At 41.3% G+C, this 21,253-nt stretch overlaps 1 protein-coding gene across 3 annotated transcripts in view; it reads left to right on the forward strand.

The window, feature by feature from the left end:
* Nucleotides 1-21,021, forward strand: part of DCAF12 (DDB1 and CUL4 associated factor 12) — a 28,475-nt gene extending 7,454 nt beyond the window's left edge. For all 3 annotated transcript variants that reach the window (XM_031611582.2, XM_031611583.2, XM_090132181.1), the window contains exons 3-9: nucleotides 2,691-2,897; nucleotides 4,168-4,228; nucleotides 10,212-10,405; nucleotides 11,404-11,469; nucleotides 12,128-12,290; nucleotides 17,354-17,538; nucleotides 18,216-21,021. In XM_031611582.2, coding sequence (XP_031467442.1) covers nucleotides 2,691-2,897; nucleotides 4,168-4,228; nucleotides 10,212-10,405; nucleotides 11,404-11,469; nucleotides 12,128-12,290; nucleotides 17,354-17,538; nucleotides 18,216-18,374 — 1,035 coding nt within the window. In that variant the 3' untranslated portion in view covers nucleotides 18,375-21,021. The remainder of the gene's footprint in view (nucleotides 1-2,690; nucleotides 2,898-4,167; nucleotides 4,229-10,211; nucleotides 10,406-11,403; nucleotides 11,470-12,127; nucleotides 12,291-17,353; nucleotides 17,539-18,215) is intronic.
* Nucleotides 21,022-21,253: the final 232 nt, after the last annotated feature.

Genomic DNA, 21,253 nt, shown 5'->3' on the forward strand with positions numbered 1-21,253 from the left:
TACAGGGAAGATTTCTTGGCATTTCATGGTTCTACTTGTAAGTGTGACCTTCTGCCTTCCTGCACTGTCCCAGATGATGCAAAAGTCATAATGTAAGCAGGTATGCTTGTTTATTTTATTCTTGGATTGTGCTTTCAGTTTGCCTGCATTATGTTCTGTTTCTTCCTATCTGCAGTTGTTCCTGCTTCAAACTATACAGCTGAACCTTCAAAGCCTGTCCCTTAACTTAGCATGAGTGTGAGGGTCTCTGATACTTCAGTATTGTATGTTTCTGAGTTCTTCGACTAATTGATGAGTTTACAGTTTAGCTTTATTAAAGGAGTTTCACATTAGGTTAAGTATTTTTATTTATTCATTAACCTAGTATCAGGCACAGATGTTTGACAGGGGTGTCAGACTGGAGAACATGGAAGGTTTTTAATTTCAGTCCTTCTCTCTGTTGAGGTGCCATTTGAGCTGTGCATCTCTAAGCGCTGAAACATGATTTTTCTGAATCTGTGGGCATCCTGAAATGCAGATGTTTTCCTAATGAGCAGTTTTGGTGCCAGCTTTAGGACCTACTGATGATACCAAGAACTGTTGAAGGAGGGTAGGGGGAAATATTGAGATCTTCCGTTGAAAGAAAATATTGAAGAAAGAAAGAAGATGAGAGGAGAAGAAATTAATGCCTATACTGCAGGAACAGGACAACTAATTTTCAGGGGCAAAGTTAGGGCTGCTACATATGCTGAGTATTCATCAGTAGGTTTGAACACTCAGCTGCACTGAGGGGAGTGAGAAGTGTCCTTCTCCCCCTCTTCCTGCTCGACTGCACTTCAGCTGTTCCCTCCCCCCCGCATCTGCATACAGAATAAAGAACTGAAGGTGAAGATTCATCAACTGTAGGAGCTGTGATTTCTGTGCAAGACTGATGACTACAAAGGAGAGTGAGTTGTGGGTTGAAGTTTGGTGTAAGTCTACATACAACACACAGTGATATATAGATGGAAGCTTTTTCTACAGAATGAGTAACATGATACTTGAACAGACTTTGATTTGACATTGTTATTCTTATCTCAATACATAAAAAGTAACAGATATGCCACTAAGTTTTATTTAAATTCTTGTGCTTAATGAAAAACAGATCTACAGTCCTGAGTTCACTGAAAAAGAACTTGGATGTATAAACTGCTCTCCTGGGGGTGCTGTAGGGCAGGGAACCAAATTCTACTGTAATCCTGATTTGCAATTGTACATCATTTTTCTTGGAGCCAAGTATACTCTATGATATTCCATTTCCTTTTCTGTCATTTGTGTTGACTCACAGTGTCACATATTCATAGGTGTTGAAAGAGACTTCTGGAGATTGTAATGTCCTACTCCCTGCTAAAGCAGGTTCCCTACAGTAGGTTGCAGAGGAAGGCATTCAGAAGCTCTGTCACCGTCTAAGTAAAGGACTTTTTTGTCATGTTCACACTGAACTTCCCGTGTTGAAATTTGTGCCCATTCCCCCTTGTCTTGTTGCTGGGTACCACAGAAAAAGAGCCCAATCACATTCACTTGACTCCCACTCTTCAGATATTTCCAAGTATTGGTAAGGTTCCCTCTCAGTTCCTTCTTCTCCAGGCTGAACAGTCCCATCTCTTTCAGCTGTTCCTCATACAGAAGGTGCTCCAGGCCCACAGCCATCTCTGTGGCCCTCTGCTGGGCTCCCTGGTTCACTGTGTTTCTTGAACTGGGGAGCCCAGAACTGGGCACAGTGCTCCAGATGTGGCCTCTCTAATGACAGAAATTCTGTTGACACAAAGCATTCTTGACAGAAGTTGCCTACTGTCATTAGCTAAGCATTTATAAACTGCTCATTTGGCACATTTTTCTCCTGGAAACTGAAGATTGTTGGCCTGTGCTTCATAGTCTTTTCAGTTAAATCAATTTGTCTGTTAGAGCAGCTGTACTCTGGATACTTACGAAGTGATCCAGTGTGAATGAAGTTGGACTTTGTTGGACAACGTAAACCATACTTTGCTATAATTGTAGTTTAAACTATAGTTTACCATTATAGTAAACTATAAGCAAACTTTACTGTTGTAGTATGTTTGAACTGACATAACTCAGTGTTCAGTGATGGGTGAGGACTTGTAGGACTTCATAATTGTTGGTTTTTTTATCTGCCAAAGGAACAGTAATATAGACATGCAACTTCTATTTTTGCAGGCTGATGAGCATAGCTGTTCACACTGGCAGTAGTGTGTACCCTTATCTGTGCAGCCAGAGACTTGTTCTAAGTGTGCTTGGGCTTACCGGCTGTTTTGAGGTGGATCTATCTTTCTCACTGGTGTTAAGAGTAACTTGAAAACAATTTTGTTTTCTCAAAGTATTGAACAGGGCAATGCATCTTAGATTTGAGTGTTTGGTTAAATGAGAAGCCTCCTATGTAAAATTTCTCTCCTTTCTGTTCCATTACTCTGCAAACCAAATAGTACTGTTGAAATAAACCAATTTAGTTACAGTGGGTTTTATTTCTTTTAAGTAGCAGTTTATACTTTTTTTTTCCCAGCCATACTTGCAGCATTTGTGGATTTCAGTCTGGGGAGAAAAAAGAGGAAAGAGAATGTCTCCGAATGCTTTGTTTTCCTGATTTTTTTTTTTTTTTAATGGTGATTTATATATCATTTATATATCCCCTTTTTTTTTTCTTTTTTTTTTTTCAGTTATTTGTGGTAGATGTCCAGACTGGTCAAATTACCAAGATTCCTATTCTGAAAGACCGTGAGCCTGGCATGGTGAACCAGCAGGGCTGTGGGATTCATGCCATTGAGCTCAATCCCTCAAGAACCCTTCTGGCTACAGGTGGAGACAACCCTAACAGTCTTGCAATTTATCGTCTGCCTACACTTGATCCTGTCTGCGTGGGAGATGTAAGTGGGAATATTTGGGAAAATTTATTGTTACTTGTAAGAATTGCTTCTTTGAAGTGCCTGAGGTCAGAGCAAGGTTAAGACTTCTGAGTTTTGTAGTGAAGAGTGAAGAATTTCTGAATTTTTGAAAGCTTCGAAAAGCTTCTGATTTAGTCTTTTTTTTAACAAAGTATCTTAAATATGAGTGTGAACATAAACATGTGAGGTAGTTCTGATTTCCTTTTCCTTGCCTTCATTCGGGTCCACTTCAAATTATTTTTAAGCATTGAAATTGTAACAAAATCAAGAGTGTCAGTTCAATTATGATGATGAAGATTGAAACTGAGGCACAAAACTGTGAAAAAGCTCTTGAAACTGAAAAGGTGATGCACATTGTTCAAGTTTTGCTTTTCCAATGCAGCTTACATATGCATTATTCCAAAGGCAGTACTTGGCTTTGAGGATTAATTCTAACTCTGTGGCTTACGGCACTTTGATGTAAGGTGTACCAGAATCTATTTCTGAAATGTCATCATGCTTTTTTAGAATAGCCATTCTTAAAAAGAAAAAGGCTGAAATGAGTGCAGTGATGTCCTGTTACTCCTTCTGTCATTTCTCCTTCCTTTTGAATAAGGACTTCATGAAGGCATTAATGACAACAGCAGAGGTCAGAGTTTCAGCTGTAGCACATAGACAAGCCTTCCTGCAGCTGGCTATGAAGATTTTTATGACTTACTATTCACTTGCATGCTGCTGTGACTTTGCAGATTTTCAAACAGAACTAGAGGCTTGGAGACTTCTCCCTCAGGTTTCTTTACATACTAAATAGAAGATTTTTAATTAATAGTCTTGAAAAATTATTCATATATTGTAAGTTTTTAGTTTTAGTGCGTTTAGTTTTGTAGATGTTTTAGTTACTATCTCTAGTAGGGAGATGTGTTTTAGGAAATATCTATTTTGTGAAGGTAAGGAACACTGCTTTTGAAAAGTGAAATCCAAGTCCATAGATTTGAGATCAGTTTGGTTTGAAGTCTGTTTTTCTATAACTTACTTGCTCTCTAACTGTTAATTGTATGTTTAGCTTTATCAAAATAAATTTAAAATTACTGTTGGATATGTGAGCTGCTCCAGCTTGATATTGGAATTTTACCTGTATGATATTTTTAATGTAGGTCTGGGGTTTTTTTGTGCTTGTACTAAACTGGAAAATGAAGAATACTTCTGTTTTGAGAGACTACTTGAGAATAAAATGGCACAGCAAGTCTGATTTTTTTTTTTTTTTTGCTTTTAGGATGGGCATAAGGACTGGATATTTTCAATTGCATGGATCAGTGATACTATGGCTGTTTCTGGTAAATTCATTTTTTTCTATCAATATTATATTGGCATTCTGCATTAGTACAAGCATTAAGGAAATGCCTTTATCAGTGTATGAGAGCACTTGTAACAGTGGTGATCATCTGGCAGTATTCTTGTTCCTAGTGCTTCTGTTTGATTTCCAGCAGTTGCAGTGGGAGGAGGAAAGAGCTCGTTGTACTCACTGTTGTTAAATTTAGCATTGATTTTGTGGTTAATTAGGCAAAGGGTCTCATTCTGAATGCTGTGGCCTTCAGTATTCTCTGCTGAGAAGATTAAGCTCTGCTGAGATTAAGCTGCAGGCTCCACAATTTGTAGCCAAAACAGGACAGTCCTACTGCTGCAAGACTCCTTCCTTTAGCTCCTTTTGGTGTGACCTTGTGGTTCTTCATCCCCACTGTCTACCTGAAGTGAAGTACGTGCCAATGTTCTTGGTTTTATGTGAAAGTCCTTCACTTCAGGTCTTGTTAGTATTAGACCTGAAGTATAGAGTGGGTCTATACGGGACCTGCTTTGAGGATACTTGTCTCTGTGCCTAGCCATTCAGAGTCATTGCAGCTGACCATATCAGTTGAGTTGACTAGCAGCGCGACCGCTTTTGGCTTCTTCTAGTCAGTGAAAGACAAGAAGCCTCTTGAAAGAGGTTTCAGCCCATTCACAGTCAGAATTCTATCTCTTTCTATATCTGAGTGGAGCTTATGATTAGAGAAAGTAAGTCTTGAGTTTGCCTGAACCCAGGTGTCTTGAACAATGCACTGTAATCACTAAACCATTTTCTTAAATGTTTCATGCTGATCCAGGAAGTGACTTTAAACCTGGTCTGTATAAGTGCTCTTCTTGATGCATACCGCGTATTGTAAGTAGAGCTGTGTGGGTCTTAAAACTCATCTTGGGGATAAGAAGGAAAATTTCAAAGAACCTGTTAGAGTTCACACCTTCAGTTCAGAACTTTCAATTTCTCATTTTTGAGCTCTAAATAGTATTTAATTTTCATGTAGCTTTTTAGTATCTTAAATTCATTTTCTAAGTCAATAGGATCTGTTTTGAATACTGCTGCATTTGAAGCCATTTGGAACTACTTCAGTTATTTGAACTATTCTGGGTTTTTAGCACAGTGCTTAGCTTTGTTTTATATGTAGGTCCCTGACCTAGATATGATTTTTCTGGAAATAGAGGGAATTTATTGTCTTTTCAATAGATGTTATCATGAGTAGGTCTCTAAACAGTGACTTACAAGGAAGGATTCTGCATGAGGGAGAATTTCAGGAGGGGCTACTAGTTATGAGCTAATGGCTTTGGAATACAGCAGAGCAATATTGTTTTCCAAAAATCCTATGAAGACTCTTTAATGGAAACTTAATTATCAGTTTGTTATTAAATAAGCCTGTTTGTAGACTTATAGAATCCTTATATCTGAAAGGGGCCTTCAAAGGTCATCTATTCCACTCCCCTGCAATGAACAGGGACATGCACAGCTATATCAGGTTGTCCAGGGACTCCAAGGCTATGACATCATCCACATCTCTGGGCAGCATGTTCCAGTGCCTCACCACTCTGATTGTAAAAATACTTCTTCCTTATATCCAATATAAATCTCCCCTCTTTCGGTTTGAAGCCATTTCTTCTTGTTCTATCACCACAGATACTGATGAAGAGTCTGTCCCTGTCTTACAGTCCCACTTAGATACAGACAGGCTGCTCTCAGGTCTCCCCCAGCCTTCCGTTCTCCAGGCTGCACAGCCCCAGCTCTCTCAGCCCGTCCTCGCAGGGAGCTGCTCCATCCCTGACCATTTGTGTGGCCGCGCTGCTTTGGATGCAGCCCAGGATCCGGCCGGCTGTCTGGGCCGCAGGGCACACTGCTGGCTCACGCCCCGTTGCCATCCAGCGGCACCCCCAGGTCCTTTCTGGCAGGGCTGTACTCTGTCCCTACATCCCCTGGCTTGTACCGGCAGTGGGGGTTGTCATGACCTGGGTGCGACACCTCGCACTAGGATTTGTTGAACCTCAGGAGGTTCACCTGGGCGCACTGCCCAATGTACCTTGGTCCTTCTGGATGGCATCCTCTCCCTCTGCTGCGTTGACTGCACCCCACAGCTTGGTGTCATCAGCAAATTTGCTGAGGGTACACTCAATCCCTCTGTTGATGTCATTGATGAAAATGTATTGATCCCAGCACGGACCTCTTTGGGGCACCACTTGTCAGTGATTTCCATCCAGACATTGAGCCATTGACCACCACTCTCTGGACTCAATCCTGCAGCCACTTCTTCATCCATTAATAGTCTACCCAGCAAATCCATGTTGTTTCTCCTGTATCTGTTCCCTATCATCCAAGCATCTTAGCATAGCTTTCGGGAGGATCTGCTCCATGATCTTTTCCAGCACAGAGGTGAGACTGACAGCAGTAGATATCGGTGTTATCGGTGTTATCCTTTTTACCCTATTTAAGAATGGATGTGGTGTTGCCATTTTTCCAGTCACCAGGGGCTTCACCTGATTGCCACAACTTTTAAAATATCATTGAGAGTGACTTCATTAGCCAATTCCCTGAGGACTCTGGGATGCATCTCATTGGGATCTTTAGGCTTGTGGGTGTTCCTCAGTTGGTCATGAATCTTATCTCTGCTTATAGTGGGAGGGACATTGCTTGCCCAATCACTGCCTACCAAACCAAATATTTGAGGACTCTGTGGCAAGCAGTTAACAAAGATGACAGAGAAGAGGCAAAAAAAAGTGAAGTACCAAACAGCCTTGTTTGTTGTAACCTGCTTGCCTGTGTCGCTCCCTGGGGGGTTATGCCCTCCTGGACTTACCTTTTCTGATTGAGGTACCTGCAGAAGCCTTTCTTGTTCTTTTTGGCATCCCTAGACACATTCAGTTCAAGCTGGGCCTTGGCTTTCCTGACCCCATCCCTACACAGCCTAGCAGCTTCCTTATTCTCTTCCCACAGTACCTGTCCCTGTTTCCACTGCCTGTGCATTTTCTTCTTGTTCTTCAGTTTGACCAGCAGGTTCTGGCTGAAACACACTGGTCTCTTGCCTTCTTTTCCTGACTTGCTACACATGGGGATGGAGAGCTCTTGCATGCTAAGGAAAGCTTCCTCAAGGATTCACCAGCTTTGCTCTGCACCTTTGCCAGTGAGGACAGTTTCCCAGGGTGTTTTGTTGATGAACTCCCTGAAGAGCTGGAATTTAGCTTTCTTAAAATTTAGCATCCTAACTTTACTCTTTGCCAGTCTCATCTCCCTCCGGAGTAAGAGTTCAACCACAGCAATGGTCACTACAGCTCAGGCAGCCTCCAATCCTGATGTCACCAGTCAGTTCATTTGCATCGGTGAGCAACAGGTCCAGGAAGTTGTCCTCAATGCATTCCAGGAGCCTTTTGGGTTGCCTACAGCTTGACATGCTACTTTTCCAGCAGGTGCTGTGTGCCACATGCCTGCACTAATATAGAAACCAATAATGGAAAAGGTCAGTCAGTGACTTTTTAGAAACTTGTTGGATAACCAGCATAATTTCGTAAAGAATTACTTGTGTAAAGGCAACAGTACCAATATTCCAGTGCATTCATATGGTAGTTGACTGTCTGTGCTGACAGGATATAATGCTTTACATGGTTGTCAAACTGAGATGATAGAATATTGTGACTGTCCCATATAAAAATCAAATTAACATTGTTAATTGGGTTAGAATTTTCCTTTATAGAGGGGGGAAAAAAAAAAGCTAATCCTGGAATTTGATTTTGAATTTATTAATGTCAGTCCTTATGTGGTGCTGATTTAAAAGTCTGTATTACAAAAATAATTTCAAGTCTGCTACTAAGACTGAAGAAAACAGCAGAGTTTGTTACAGTTTTTCAGTGGTGAGATAAGGTCACTGGGGGTACAGCATGTGAAATAGCACCGTTACTGTTGAGTGGAGGTGTGAGTAAAAAAGTGCCACGTTCACTCTTGTATGAAACTTCTAGCAGGATATCAGTCCCAGCCTCCAGATGAGAGGCACCAAGGGAAAACATGTCAAAAGCAAGGAAGCAGGTCTGAATGCTAAACTGAATTCTTGAAACTTCACCAATCACACTGGGAGGAAACAAAGACGACTAACCTCTGGCACTTACTTCAATCAGCAAGATTAAAATAATACTCTTATCTGAAACAATTAACCAGGAATATTTAAGCTCCAGATGTTTAGGAATTAGCAAATATCTTTATTTGAACTGAGAAACTAAATAGAGAACTCTTGTATCAAAACTCTTGTTATGTTTCTTGGGGTAGATTAGATGACATAGAAAGCAAGAGATGAGCATTTGTTCCTCTGACATAAAATACTGTTTTCTTCTAGCCTGAGGTTAGAGCTTTGGCAGTACATCATCTCACCACTGTCAGAACTGCTGAAAGAGAGCAAACTGGGCCATGGGCTTGATTAGTCTTACTTCTTAGTTTCAGTAAGAGCAAGACAAGGGTTTGCTTCTAAAACATAGCACTGTATATCTGTACTCCATGAGTATAAAATTAAAATACTTAACTTTAAGCAACCATGATTGAGAGAGTATGTCTCAATTGCTATACTTACTGGACAAAGATTTCCATGCCAAAGCTTTCAAAATGGGGTGAATAATTCTCAGGATGAGCCTAGGCTAACAAATAATACTCTTCTTGGCTTCAGGGCTAACCAGTTAAACAACATACGTTGTCTTTTTATGGCTGTTAGGGCTATTAAAATGGACTGCTTCCTCCTAAAGTGGGTCAAGATATTTGGAAATTCTACTGCTGGGCAGTCTCCATAATATTACGTGCTATTAGAAACCATCAGCATGTAAATGGAGTGGCAGGATGTTTTGTCATTTGCTACCTGCTGCTGTGCTGTGCCATTGGAAGTTCTTTATCTATCTGTGTAGTGGTTGATAGTGGCAAATGACTGAATTCATTTGCCAGGGGGCAAATACATCTATACTATGTATTGCAACAAGATGTACTGGTAGACATTACTCTGCAGGAAGATGCTTTACTTACTTGTCTTTGCTCCTTATGAGGTACTGAAATCTATAAATTTAACAGGTGAATGAAGATGTTTGGTCTTTTCTAGCATCTTCACAGCATAGAAATATAACTTCCACTTTCCTTGTGAGAGAAGGGAAGTGGTTTTCAAATGGTGTAGGGAAGAAACTGAGTTTTGAGTCAGATCTGTGAGGGCTGAAATGTAATTATATAAATGTCAGAAGAGAAGGGCATAAGCCTTGGATTAGATCTTCATTGACCTGTGAACCAAAGAGGCTCATCTTTCGTCACCAATTTTTTAATTCATATTTTGGCTTAATATCTCCAGATTCCGTAGAAAAACACAACTTCTTCCTTGTTCAGCTTAAGTTTCTTGTCTTCTTTGAAGAAGACATTGATCCAAACTTTGCTTAAACCTGTACAAATCTGTTTTACTGTAAAATTGTTACTTAAAATAGCTGTTTCTTTTTAGTTCACAAGTATGCATTTGTATACTTGGGCAGTGAGAGAAATCAAATGATCCAAAATTGCATAAACATAACTACATTTTCTTGGAGGCTTTTTGTATTGCATTAGCAGACTTAGTCTTAGTAAGCTGAGCTAAATGTGTTGGCTGTTCAGTCATGTCAGTTTATTTCACTTGTGAATCATTAATGGTGATTGTACAAGTTGTTTTTTTGAATGCATCCTGGTCTATTTGAAAATAGATTCAATACTTAGAAAAAAGTGTAGGAAAAAAAAGAAACACTTCAATGAGGTCATGATATTATAATTTCATAGCTCAGGAAGATCATGTTATTAATCCTAATTAGTGACACCCAACAATGTGTTCAGTTGAGCTAAACTAATAGGAGTAGATTTCTTTCCCTAACTTTTGGGCTGTGTTGTTTATTACAGTTTGTTTTTCATAGGGGGAATTGTGTGTGTGTGTGTGTGTGTGTGTGTATGTTTATATATGTATGAATTGCTGTTCCTATTTTTTTCAGGTTCTCGAGATGGTTCAATGGGTCTCTGGGAAGTCACAGAAGATGTGCTGTCCAAAAGTGATGCTAGGCACAACTTGTCTCAAGTTCCTGTCTATGCCCACATAACACACAGAGCTCTGAAGGATATCCCTAAAGAGAACACCAATCCTGACAACTGCAAAGTTCGAGCGCTGGCTTTCAACAATAAAAACAAGGTCAGTAAGATACACATGACAGCTGAAAATGCCTAAAATTGTTCAGATGTACTAGAAAAAAGTAATCTAAATCAAGTGTTCTAAATCCAACTAGGCAGTGTAATAATCCTTTTGTCTTTCCCATATGAGATGGTTATCTTCATCTGCTTTGTCTGCTTTTGCCCCCAAGTGAAAAGACTTGTTTGCTTCTTGAGAAGGAGAAGTTTTGCTGTGAGTCTGACTTTTGATTTGTACTGTAGAGAGGGTAAGGGGGAGCACCTTCAAGAACCAGAATAAGTACCAAAACCAACTGTTGTAGCTAGCCTTAAGTCCTCATGTTGCTTTCCTTCACCTTTCATGAAGACCAGCTAATACTCAGTTCCTGATTTGATGTCTGAATTGTTACTGGATTGTTCAGCAAGCGGGGTGATTGACACAGAGGACAGGCACCAGTGTTTGCTTTGGTGTTACTGGCATTTGACAAACAGTAAATGTTAACCTCCCCAGTGCTGACCTTTTATTAACGCTAGAGATGAATTGTAGTGGAGCAAGTAGGAGTAGCAGCTCTTCCTTCTTTTATTTCTGCCCTCAAATAACAGAAATCTGAAGTCAAGAAGAGCATGCTCTAAGAAGCATAGTGCTCATATTGGCATTTTCATCATTTTTCATCATGCTAATCACTCCTTTATGATGGGGACTTCGTACAGCTTTTTCAAGTGGAGTAGTGCCAGAGTCAGTATCAGTGTGGGAGCTGCTAGTACTGTCCAGCTTGTACTGTCTAATAATTGGTATGTTTGTCCAACAAGATCTAATCCAAAGTTATTTTTGGTTGTTTTAATAGTTCTTATTCTACTTAGCACCTTTGTAGTTTGTGTTCCATCAAGTTCAATATGAAGTGAAAATTTATTTTGGTAAAGCATGTACATAATTACAGGTGAATATAAATCATGCCAAGCAGTGTGTGATGTTTTTAAAGGCTTTTATAACACAGAAATTAACTCTGCTTGTTTATTTAATAGGAGCTAGGAGCTGTGTCCCTAGATGGGTACTTCCATCTTTGGAAAGCAGAGCACACGCTGTCAAAGGTACCTTTTCTGTTTTGGTGTTAAATTTTGACAATTGTCTACCAGTTACTCCTGCTTGCTGTTTTTCATCTGTGTTAAATGCTTGAGGAAAGCAGTGTGTGTAAAATAGTTAAAAGCTTACTGAAAAATAAAATGTACCCCTCTCGAAAATAAATACAGCTTCAGGAGGTGAATGCACTGTTCTTAGCCTTTTGCTGATTCTGCATGAATTGAGTGAGCTATTGCACAGAGAGTACTTATTTACCAGTGTTTGTTATGGAAGTTAAACACGCTGAAGTGTAACCTTAGATTAAAAGAAGACCTGTCTCTGTTTGTATGTAAGGTGAGCCTTTTCAGCAGGGAGCAGGTGCATCTGTTTATCTGCTGAAGCAATAACAACAGCAGGGAAAAATGCAAAACAATTTGCTAAAATATCCTTTGTTCTTTGCAAAATTCTGAAGCCCAGCCTTTAGCATCTCAGACTGCTTCAGGAAAGGCGTCCTGTCTCTTTCATGTGAGTCAGGTTGTTGCTTCTCTATTAACTTCTGTTTTCATGTTGAGCTTTTTTAATTGCAGTTTTTGTTCTGCTGTTTCTTTGAACATAGCTTACAGATTTTTTTTTTTTTAATTTCTTGCTCTTTTATTGCAATGGGTTGACTTTTTTCTTCTTTGTTTCCAGTTACTGTCCACAAAATTGCCATACTGCAGGGAGAATGTGTGTTTGGCTTATGGTCAGGAGTGGTCAGTGTATGCAGTAGGATCACAGGCACATGTCTCCTTCCTGGATCCGAGGCAGCCTTCTCACAACGTTAAATCTGTCTGTTCCAAAGAACGAGGCAGTGGTAAGAAACTTGTCAAAGGGTGCTTTGAACTTTTTGCTTGCAGAAGTAGCAACCTAAGTCTGTGGTAAGATAAGTACTTGTGGTGTTTGGGTTTGTTTTTTTTTTTTTGTGTTGGGTGTGTGCTCCCATACACTTCTCCCCATGACGTTTATTTTGGAAGCATGAGAAGAGGCACTGTGCTGCAGTACCCCACTTTAAACTATATTAATCCATGACTAAGAAGTTAGTCCTCATTTAACTTATCTGAGCATACATATCTTCACTGGTTGGGTTATCACAAGAAGAGGCCTGTAAACTAGGGTCAAGAAATTCTTTCTTTTACTAGAGTTTGTTCCCAGATTAATGTCAGGGCCTGTTGCTTTCAGATATGGGAGAATTTGTTTTAGAATGAAAAATAACACTTGACCAGCCCTGAACAGTGTACCAGCACCACTGACCTCGCTGTCACTGACGGCTCTTTGGAGGTCCTCTGCATGTAGTTGCTTTCTAATGTCATAGGTAAGTAGTACTAAGACACTGGAGTGTGTTTCCCAGTGATGGCTGGAAATCTCTACTCCAAGTATGTCATCATCCTGATAGTGTCTCTGAGGCACTAGTTGCTGTCTGAAAAAGACCTTTTTTCAGAACTTTATGTACAGTGAGTGGATATCTCTTTATGCCTCAGTTGTAGGCACGTAAGTGTTACCTTTTCCCAAGATTCTGTGTGCTTTGACTTTCTATTCATCCTACTGGGACTTGGTGTGCTGCAGCATCTCTAGAAAGAAGGTTGTTTTTTCCTGAACTAAAATCTGGTTTGATTTCCAAGTGTTTTGAGTGTTACCTGAACACGCTGTCTGCTTCCATGTGCACCTGATGAGTCACAGAGTTGTGGAAGACTTGATTTGGAAGGGTCCTAGTAGCGTGTCTCATTCCAGCAGCCTTGCTTCCAGAAGGAAGGTTGGAACTTTAAATGATCTTTGCCCCTTCCAACTAAGGCCTTTTATGATCACCAGCCCAGGCCTTCTGTAGTTGCCAGCACTAGCTGAGGTTGCCCATTGCCCCAGCCAGCCAGACACTGAACACCTCCAGGGACAGGGCAACCCAAACCACTCTAGGCAGCCTGTTCCAGTGCCTCACCACTCTCAGTGAAAAACTTTCCCCTGACATCTGATCTCGAGTCTCCCTCTCCTTTAGTTTAAAACCATTCCCCCTTGTCCTGTCACTATCTATCCATATAAAAAGTTGATTTCCCTCTTTTTTATGATCTCTCTCTAAATATAGGAAGGCTGCAATGAGGTCCCCCCAAAGCTGCCTTTTCTCCAGACTGAACCTTATCCTTCAGCCTATCTGTCTAGGTGAGGTCTTCAGCCTTTTGATCATCTTTGTGGCCCTCCTCTGGACCACTCTAAAAGCTCCATAGCTTTTCTGAGCTGGGGGCTGCAGACTTGGATGCAGTAATCCAGGTGGGACCTCACCAGGGCAGACTATAGTGGCACAGCCACCTCCGTTGCTCTGCTGGCCACCCCTCTTTTGATGCAGCACAGGATATAGTTGGTTTTCCAGGCTGCAAGTGCACACTGCTGGCTCATGGTAAAGACTTTCTATGTCAGAACCTCCAAGTCCTTCTTGGCATGGCTGCTCTCAAGGAATTATTCTCCCAGTGTGTATACATTGTTGCCCTGACGCAGGTGCAACATTTGCATTTGGTCTTCTTGAACCTCATTCAGATTACATGGGCCCGCTGTTCGAGTTTGTCAGAATCCCTTTGGTTGGCATTCCTTCCTTCTGCTGTATCAGCTGTGCCATGGAACTTGATGTGGTCTGCAAACTTGCTGAGGGTGCACTCAATCCCTTCACCTGTTTCACTGACAGAAATGTAAGAGTTCCAGTCCTGGGAGGGACTCTTGGGGGTCAGCACTCATCACCAGCCTCCACCTGGATACAGAACTGTTGACCACAACCCTCTTGCTGTGGCTTGCAATCAATTCCTTATCTACTGAGTGCCCTTCAAACTCATGTCTCTCCAATTAGAAAAAAGATGTGGATATGTGTACAAATATGTGAATCTCACACTAATTTCCTATCTTTTTCTGTTGTGTGTAAAAGCAGGTCAAAGAAAGATGGTAACATAGTAAGTCTGGAACTGGTGCTGTTTTTTTACCTAGTATAACATCACCTGCTTTTCACAGAAGGCAATTAAAGCTTTTTAGTGTTTCTTGCAAGTGTTGCTTTTCATAACAGCTGTACAGGAAAATGCAGGGCCCTGAACTCAAATCTTTGATCAGCAAGAACAACTGCTTTCTGCTTGGCTGGCATATAGTGTGTTTTCTTGTGCCCTTGACTTGTATCCGGACAGCAGCAATGTTAATGTATTGGGCAGAGCTTATGAAGCTCAGATTCTGTGTCTGCTCTTTGTGTAGTACACATCTGCAGTATGTAGGGTCTCCTTGTCTCTTAGGGCTGAGACTCAATTTTCTGACCAAATATTCAAGCCCGTAGATAGTAGTACAGTGTTGTGAATGTTAGAGAGCTTGTCTTTGTCAGTTTTAGGCACAGGTTGTGCTTTTAGTTCAATGTTACTCATCTAAGGTGGTACTTCAGCACCTTAGGAGTGAGAAGAAGTGCCATTCTAAGCATGTTATTCATGATGGGCATATCTCTGTTTCATTCAGCTGAAGAAAAATACGCAATACAGATCAGATTTTTTTTTTTTACTAATAAATAGCCCTGAAAAGTATGTTGTCTTCATTCATGCTACTTCACCTGTTTCTGTGAAGCAAGTTACTTGTCAAAAGCACTTGTAGCAGAAATAGAGGATATCTCCTTCTGTGTCTTTCTCCTCTTACTCAAGTGACTGCTTTTGCTGATTGCAGAGTATTCAAAGCCTTATGAATGTATTTGTCTGCCAAGGGCCAGCACCTTGTAATGAGTGGAAGAAAGATGTCTCTGACCTGCTCATGTGCGTTTGTAGCTGTGAATTAAATTGGACATCCTTGTATGTATCTGGTAAATCTAAGTGTGAGAACTTCACAGTGGTTTCCCACGTAATATCCTGCAGACTTCATTTCATCTCTGAAGTGTGACAGTGTAGCTTTGCCTGTTCTGTTCATGTGTTGCAGATGCGTGTGGCTGAGGATATAACATCAGGTTATGGAATTGGAAAGATGAGGGTGTTAGGACCCTAAAGGTGGAAACTCCCTGACTGTCCGTATCGTTTGTGTACTCTAGCATGATACAAGTTTCATTGCCTTCCAGTTTCACTCAGTATAGTGACAGCAATTTGCAAGTGGATCTGTTAACCTCCTGTTTGAGTACTTGCAATTTAGTGATACTTTAAACAGGCCTAAGAAACCAAAGAGTGTATAACCCAGCCCAACATCATGTTATAAAGGAATGGAAAGCATGGAAATGGTGGAATTTCTTCATGTGTAAATGGGTAGTTTGGGGTAGGGTATTTACACAGGGCAAACTTCTGCACAATAAATAGGGAACAGATGACAGGATGCCTTGCAAGTTCCTATATAGAGGCACACAGAATCTCCTCCCTGAGACTTGGCAGGCAGCTAGGGAGGGGTGAGCTCATGAGAAAACACCAGTAAAGCATTCTTCTCACTGTGTGTTGCCATGTACTTGGTCATGCCACGTACTTAGCCCCAGTACTGAACCTAGGATGAAACACTGGCTAGATGGCCGGGCCCAAAGAGTTGTAGTCAATGGAGTTAAATCCAGTTTTAGGCCGGTCAAGAGCAGTGTCCCCCAGGAGGGCTCAGTACTGGGGCCACTCCTATTTAACATCTTTATTAAGGATCTTAATGAGGGGATTGAGTGCACCTTCAGTAAGTTTGCAGATGACACCAATTGGGAGGGAGTGTTGATCTGCTGAGGGGAGAAAGGTACTACAGAGAGACCTGGATAGACTGGATCAATGGGCCAAGATTAACTGTATGAGTTTCAATAGGGCCAAGTGTCGAGTCCTGCATTTTGGTCACAACAATCCCAGACAACCCTACAGGCTTGGGGAGGAGTGGCTGGAAAGCTGCCTGACGGAAAGGGACCTTGGTGTACCGATGGAAAGTCGGCTGAATATGAGCCAGCAATGTGCCCAGGTGGCCAAGAAGGCCAATGGCATCCTGGCTTGTATCAGGAATGGTGTAGTGAGCAGGACTAGGGAAGTCATCCTGCCCCTGTACTTGGCACCAGTGAGGCCTCACCTCAAGTGCTGTGTTCAGTTTTGGGCACCTCAGTACAGAAAGGACATTGAGGTGCTGGAGCAGGTCCAAAGAAGGGCAACAAGGCTGCTGAAGGGCTTGGAGAATGTGCCCTATGAGGAGAGACTGAAGGAACTGGGGTTGTTTAGTCTGGGGAAAAGGAGGCTGACAGGAGACCATATTGCTCTCTTCCAGTACCTGAAAGGTGCTTACAGTGAGAGTGGGGTTGGTCTTTTCTCACTGGTGACAGGACAAGGGGGAAAAGGCCTCAAGTTGTGCCAGGGGAGGTTTAGGTTGGATATCAGGAAAAACTTCTTTACAGAAAGGGTTGTTAAGCACTGAATAGGCTCCCTGGGGAGGTGGTTGAGTCACCTTCCCTGGATGTGTTTAAAAACCATTTGGATGTGGTGCTCAGGGACATGATTTAGAGGAGGGTTGTTAGAGTTAGGGTAGTTTGGTTTTGTGCTGGTTGGACTTGATGATCTTTAAGGTCTTTTCCAACCTGAGCAATTCTGTGCTGCATTTACTTAAGGCTCATTGCTGTCAGAACAAGGCTTCTCTTGAACTTAAGTATCTTACAATCTCTGCTTTCCTGGCAGAGCTGTTGCTCAAAGTGTAGCATGATACTATTGTGCCATCAGTGGAGCAAATGGCCTCCGAGAAGAAGGGGAATAGTATGTGTAACTGAAGCTGCTGCTTCAATAGTACAAGTGGGGTTTATCTGCACTGCTCCTCAGCAGTGGGTAAACTGATATGATGTGGAAAAACTAGTAGGTAGTTTTTGTTTAAGAAAAAATTAGACATCAAGCAAAAGCACTGCAGAACCAAAGCATGCCTCATCCTCACTGAACTGTATGTTGTTTCTCTGTTTGACAGGCATTCGATCAGTGAGCTTCTATGAACACATCATCACAGTGGGAACAGGGCATGGTTCCTTACTGTTCTATGATATCAGAGCCCAGAGGTTCCTGGATGAAAGGCCCCCACGTGCCTGCTATGGGCAGAAGCAGAAATTAGGAGGAAGTGAAATTCTGAAGCTGACTACAGGGAAAGGTTGGCTGGTGAGTAGCTTGTAGCCACTGAGCTCAAATGAGTTGTTTTTATGGAATTGTATGAAAGGCATGACACTAAAACTATGGTCATGTAGCTGTAATAATGAAAACAAAGAAATGCTGCAAAATTGTTTTCACGGGCTTGAATGTAGGGCAGACTACTCTGCTTATAAACTGACTCAGATTTCATATCTTTTCTTACAGTCAAAAGCATAGACTTCTAGTTAATACCTCAAATGTTGTCTTCCTGTAAGACATACTAATTTAAAATGGTTTTCAAATTAAGAGATTTAATTAAACTATGCACGGTTCTAAAAATGGTGTCTTTCTGAAGTAATGCTATGGCAGGCACTTGAGTTCAGTTTCCTGTATTTTGCTATAAAGCAGTTAATGGAGAGAAGTTGGACAAAACCATTATTTTTTCTGTCATTGTGCAACTTTAGAAACTAATGGAATTTGGTATCTTCCCTACCCTTCACCCCATGTGCCTTTGATGTTTTGTGCAAACCGCTGAAAAAGCTTCAGGAAGTCTCTGTTATCTTCCAGTTAAAGTTGATCTGTCTGAAGCTTCAGAAATTATTAACGGAAGAGATCCCTTTTAGGCCCTGGAAACTACATTCTACTGCTGTGAAACAAGGTTTTCTGTTTGTTTGGCAACAATAACAATCTCAGCTTTCTTTTAACAGAATCATGATGAAACCTGGAGGAATTATTTTTCTGAAATTAATTTCTTCCCAAATGCTGTTTACACCCACTGCTACGACTCATCTGGAACAAAGCTCTTTGTGGCAGGCGGCCCTCTTCCTTCAGGACTTCACGGGAATTACGCTGGTCTCTGGAGCTAATGATAACTCTTTACAAATGCTGATCCTTACGCAGTTTTCTACTTTCTTTTCCTTTGTTTTAACAGTGAATGAAACTGTGTGATGCCATTGAATTTTGGTTTAAATGCAAGTTATTTTTTGTCAGAGTTTTCTGTTGGCTTCCGACAATTTTATACATCTCTTTGAACCAGTTCTTTGCTTTAACCTCCTTGATCCTTTATATGATGGGTATTTGGTATCTCTTTTTATTTTATTTACTCCAAATGACTCCCCACATTTAGGCTATCGTGGCCACGTGCCCCCTCCCCTACTTTGCTGCGAGGTAGGATTCCTTTCTAATAGAGTGGTTGCTCCTGCACTTTCTGTGAAAGTCTGGGGGCTGTGTGTGTGCAGGTACTTTGTGTCAGTTACATTACCTGGAGTGAGGACTACTTGTAATTAAAAAATATTAAAAATATTTATAAGAGATAAGCTACTACTTTATCTGCAGAGCCTGGCCCTGACCTGGGTTGATCTTATTTTTTAAAAGTACAAGTCTAATGATATTGTTTATATGTAAAGGAATACAGTAATTTTAAGCTGTACTCATTGGAGCCCAGGGATAGACTCCCCAGGGGTATTACCCATCAAGCCCAAACTGCAGAAGCACAGGAGTTCTCAAAAGTGCATTTACATTTTAATTGTAGTTTTCAGCAGTGCCAGGAGCAAAAACATGATCTTCTGTTCCTGTACTTGATCCAGGTATCGGCTTGCACAGCTGGAGTTTGAATAGGCTGTTCTGCAGTGTGGCTGTTTTAGAATAATATTACATTGAGGGGCCTGCAGTGGTGATGAAAGGAAATGGGGGCTGGGGATACGAGTTTTAATGACAAGAAAAATGAACTAAACTATTTTCCAAGCGAGCCAAGGTTCCCAAGTGTGCTGCTGTGGTAGCTCGTAGGTTATTTTCAGACAGTCTAAAGCCCAGGTTTTTTGTCCCAGGTTATGGAATTTTTTTCCATTTTATATCTGTTCTGGTTGTTAGGGTTGTTAGCCATCTGCTCTGATAAGCCAATGGAATAAAGAAACTATTTTTTCCTCTAAGGTTAAAGAGCGTGTCTCAGACTTGTCTAATGCAGGCTAAAAGCTTACCACGTAGCAAGATAACTTGCTATTAGCTCATGTTGCGTTAGTATCCACTGTCATCTAGCTTGCAGCAGGAGGTGTTCAGTCTTTCTCCAGGCTCCCCTACTGCCTTCTCTGTTTAAACTCCCTTGAATTTTACTTGGGACAGTGGGTGGGGAGAACAGATCCAGTGCCTTTTGGGTCCAGCTCTGAAGTGTATGCACTTAAGTATGGTGATCTTATCTAATACTAGGCTAAAATGCAGGGCTCCAGAGTGCTATTCCTGGCATTCCAGCAGGCACCAGGAACTCTTGCCTTGTTACCATCTTCTGCTGGGATGAATGCTGGAGCAGAGTGCATGCCTTGGCCTCGCTGCTTTGGTGCCAAATGAGCAGTTGAAGCTGAGGAGAAAAGGCAAGACTGGGACATGCTCTTTTCTTCTGTCTCTGCTGGAGATTACTGCTGCCATGGTAGAGAGATTCTAGTTTCTGCAAGAGTTCCTGCCAGATTTATCCGAGCTATTTACCACAGTCTGATTGTGTACTTACAGTCCCTCTTGTCTTTGTACACAGCATCTCCATCAATAATGCCAAGTAGTGAGACCCTGGCTTACATCTTTTGCTGATGGGATTACACAGTGTAATAGTCTGTTCCTGAGGGGGCGGAACAGGCTGGTTTATCTGGCATTAGGCACCAAGGAGAGGAGGTAACTAATTGTAGCAGACCTTCAGTCCTCTCTTCCTGCTATTCAGCTTTTCAGGAATATGGGATCTTGTGCTGCTATTGATTGTAGGAAGCTGTTCATTTTACCTCTCACCTCTTTTAAGTAGACTACATTTTTCATATTTATAATCACATGCAATCAAACTATTGACTTTTATGTTCAATAATGCCCAACTTGCAGTACAGGGAAACAAGCCCTAAACAACAATCAAGTGTTAAGTAACAGACATTCCCATGGAAGTTGAAGCTACAACACAATGTTAGCTTGAGCGTAGCATTGTGGGTGCTGCCCACTCTCTTCACAGACACCTTGTTCCTGGTCATTCCTCCAGCCTTCCCTGTTGTACTGTCAGCTCAGCAAAGGAGAAGTGCTACTGTTCTCCCAAGGTGTTTTCTGGGGCTGTTGTAAAGCATTGAGTCCATTGTTTTGTCCCTTCATCAGTGCTACTGGTGTTAGTTCAAGGTGAGTAAATTACCAAAGAATAGTAAATAGATGTTTGTTCATAGTCTCAATTGTTCATTTTCCACATAGATCCATTTTAAAATACTTTGGAAGAGTGCCCAGAGACCTGACCAGATTTAGTCTATCTACAAAGATTACATTTGTATTGTGAGTGATTCTTGTGACTCCCTTAATGAGGGAGACTTCTGAATTTCATTATGGGGATATTTTTGCTGCCTCTGTTTGAGGTCTTTGGCAGCATTTTTGTATTTTAAGGATTAAGATAATTGTGTACCAGTTACTCTTCTGTAGAATTTCAACCTCTTTCTTCACTTGAGCACTTGCTTTGTATATAGCTTGCAGCTGCAGAGTTACAAAATTAAAGTTGTGTTCCATCTATATTAAGTGGTGGTTTGGTGTCTTACTTTTTGCCCCTCAATTGTGAGGGATTGACTTTGTGGTGAACAGATTTCCCTCACCTGGTGCAAATGTGAAATAAAGCTGGCTTATCTAGACTGTTTGTGGAGGTTGCCTATTTTGTTTGATTGCAAGAAATCACAAACAGATTGGCCACCAGTTGCTGCATCTCAGCAATGCAGCAGCATCTTACAGCAGCTAGGTTGGAGCTCTG

Source organism: Phasianus colchicus, chromosome Z (genome assembly GCF_987193195.1).
Source record: "Phasianus colchicus chromosome Z, bPhaCol1.hap1.1, whole genome shotgun sequence".
Classification (NCBI taxonomy): domain Eukaryota; kingdom Metazoa; phylum Chordata; class Aves; order Galliformes; family Phasianidae; genus Phasianus; species Phasianus colchicus.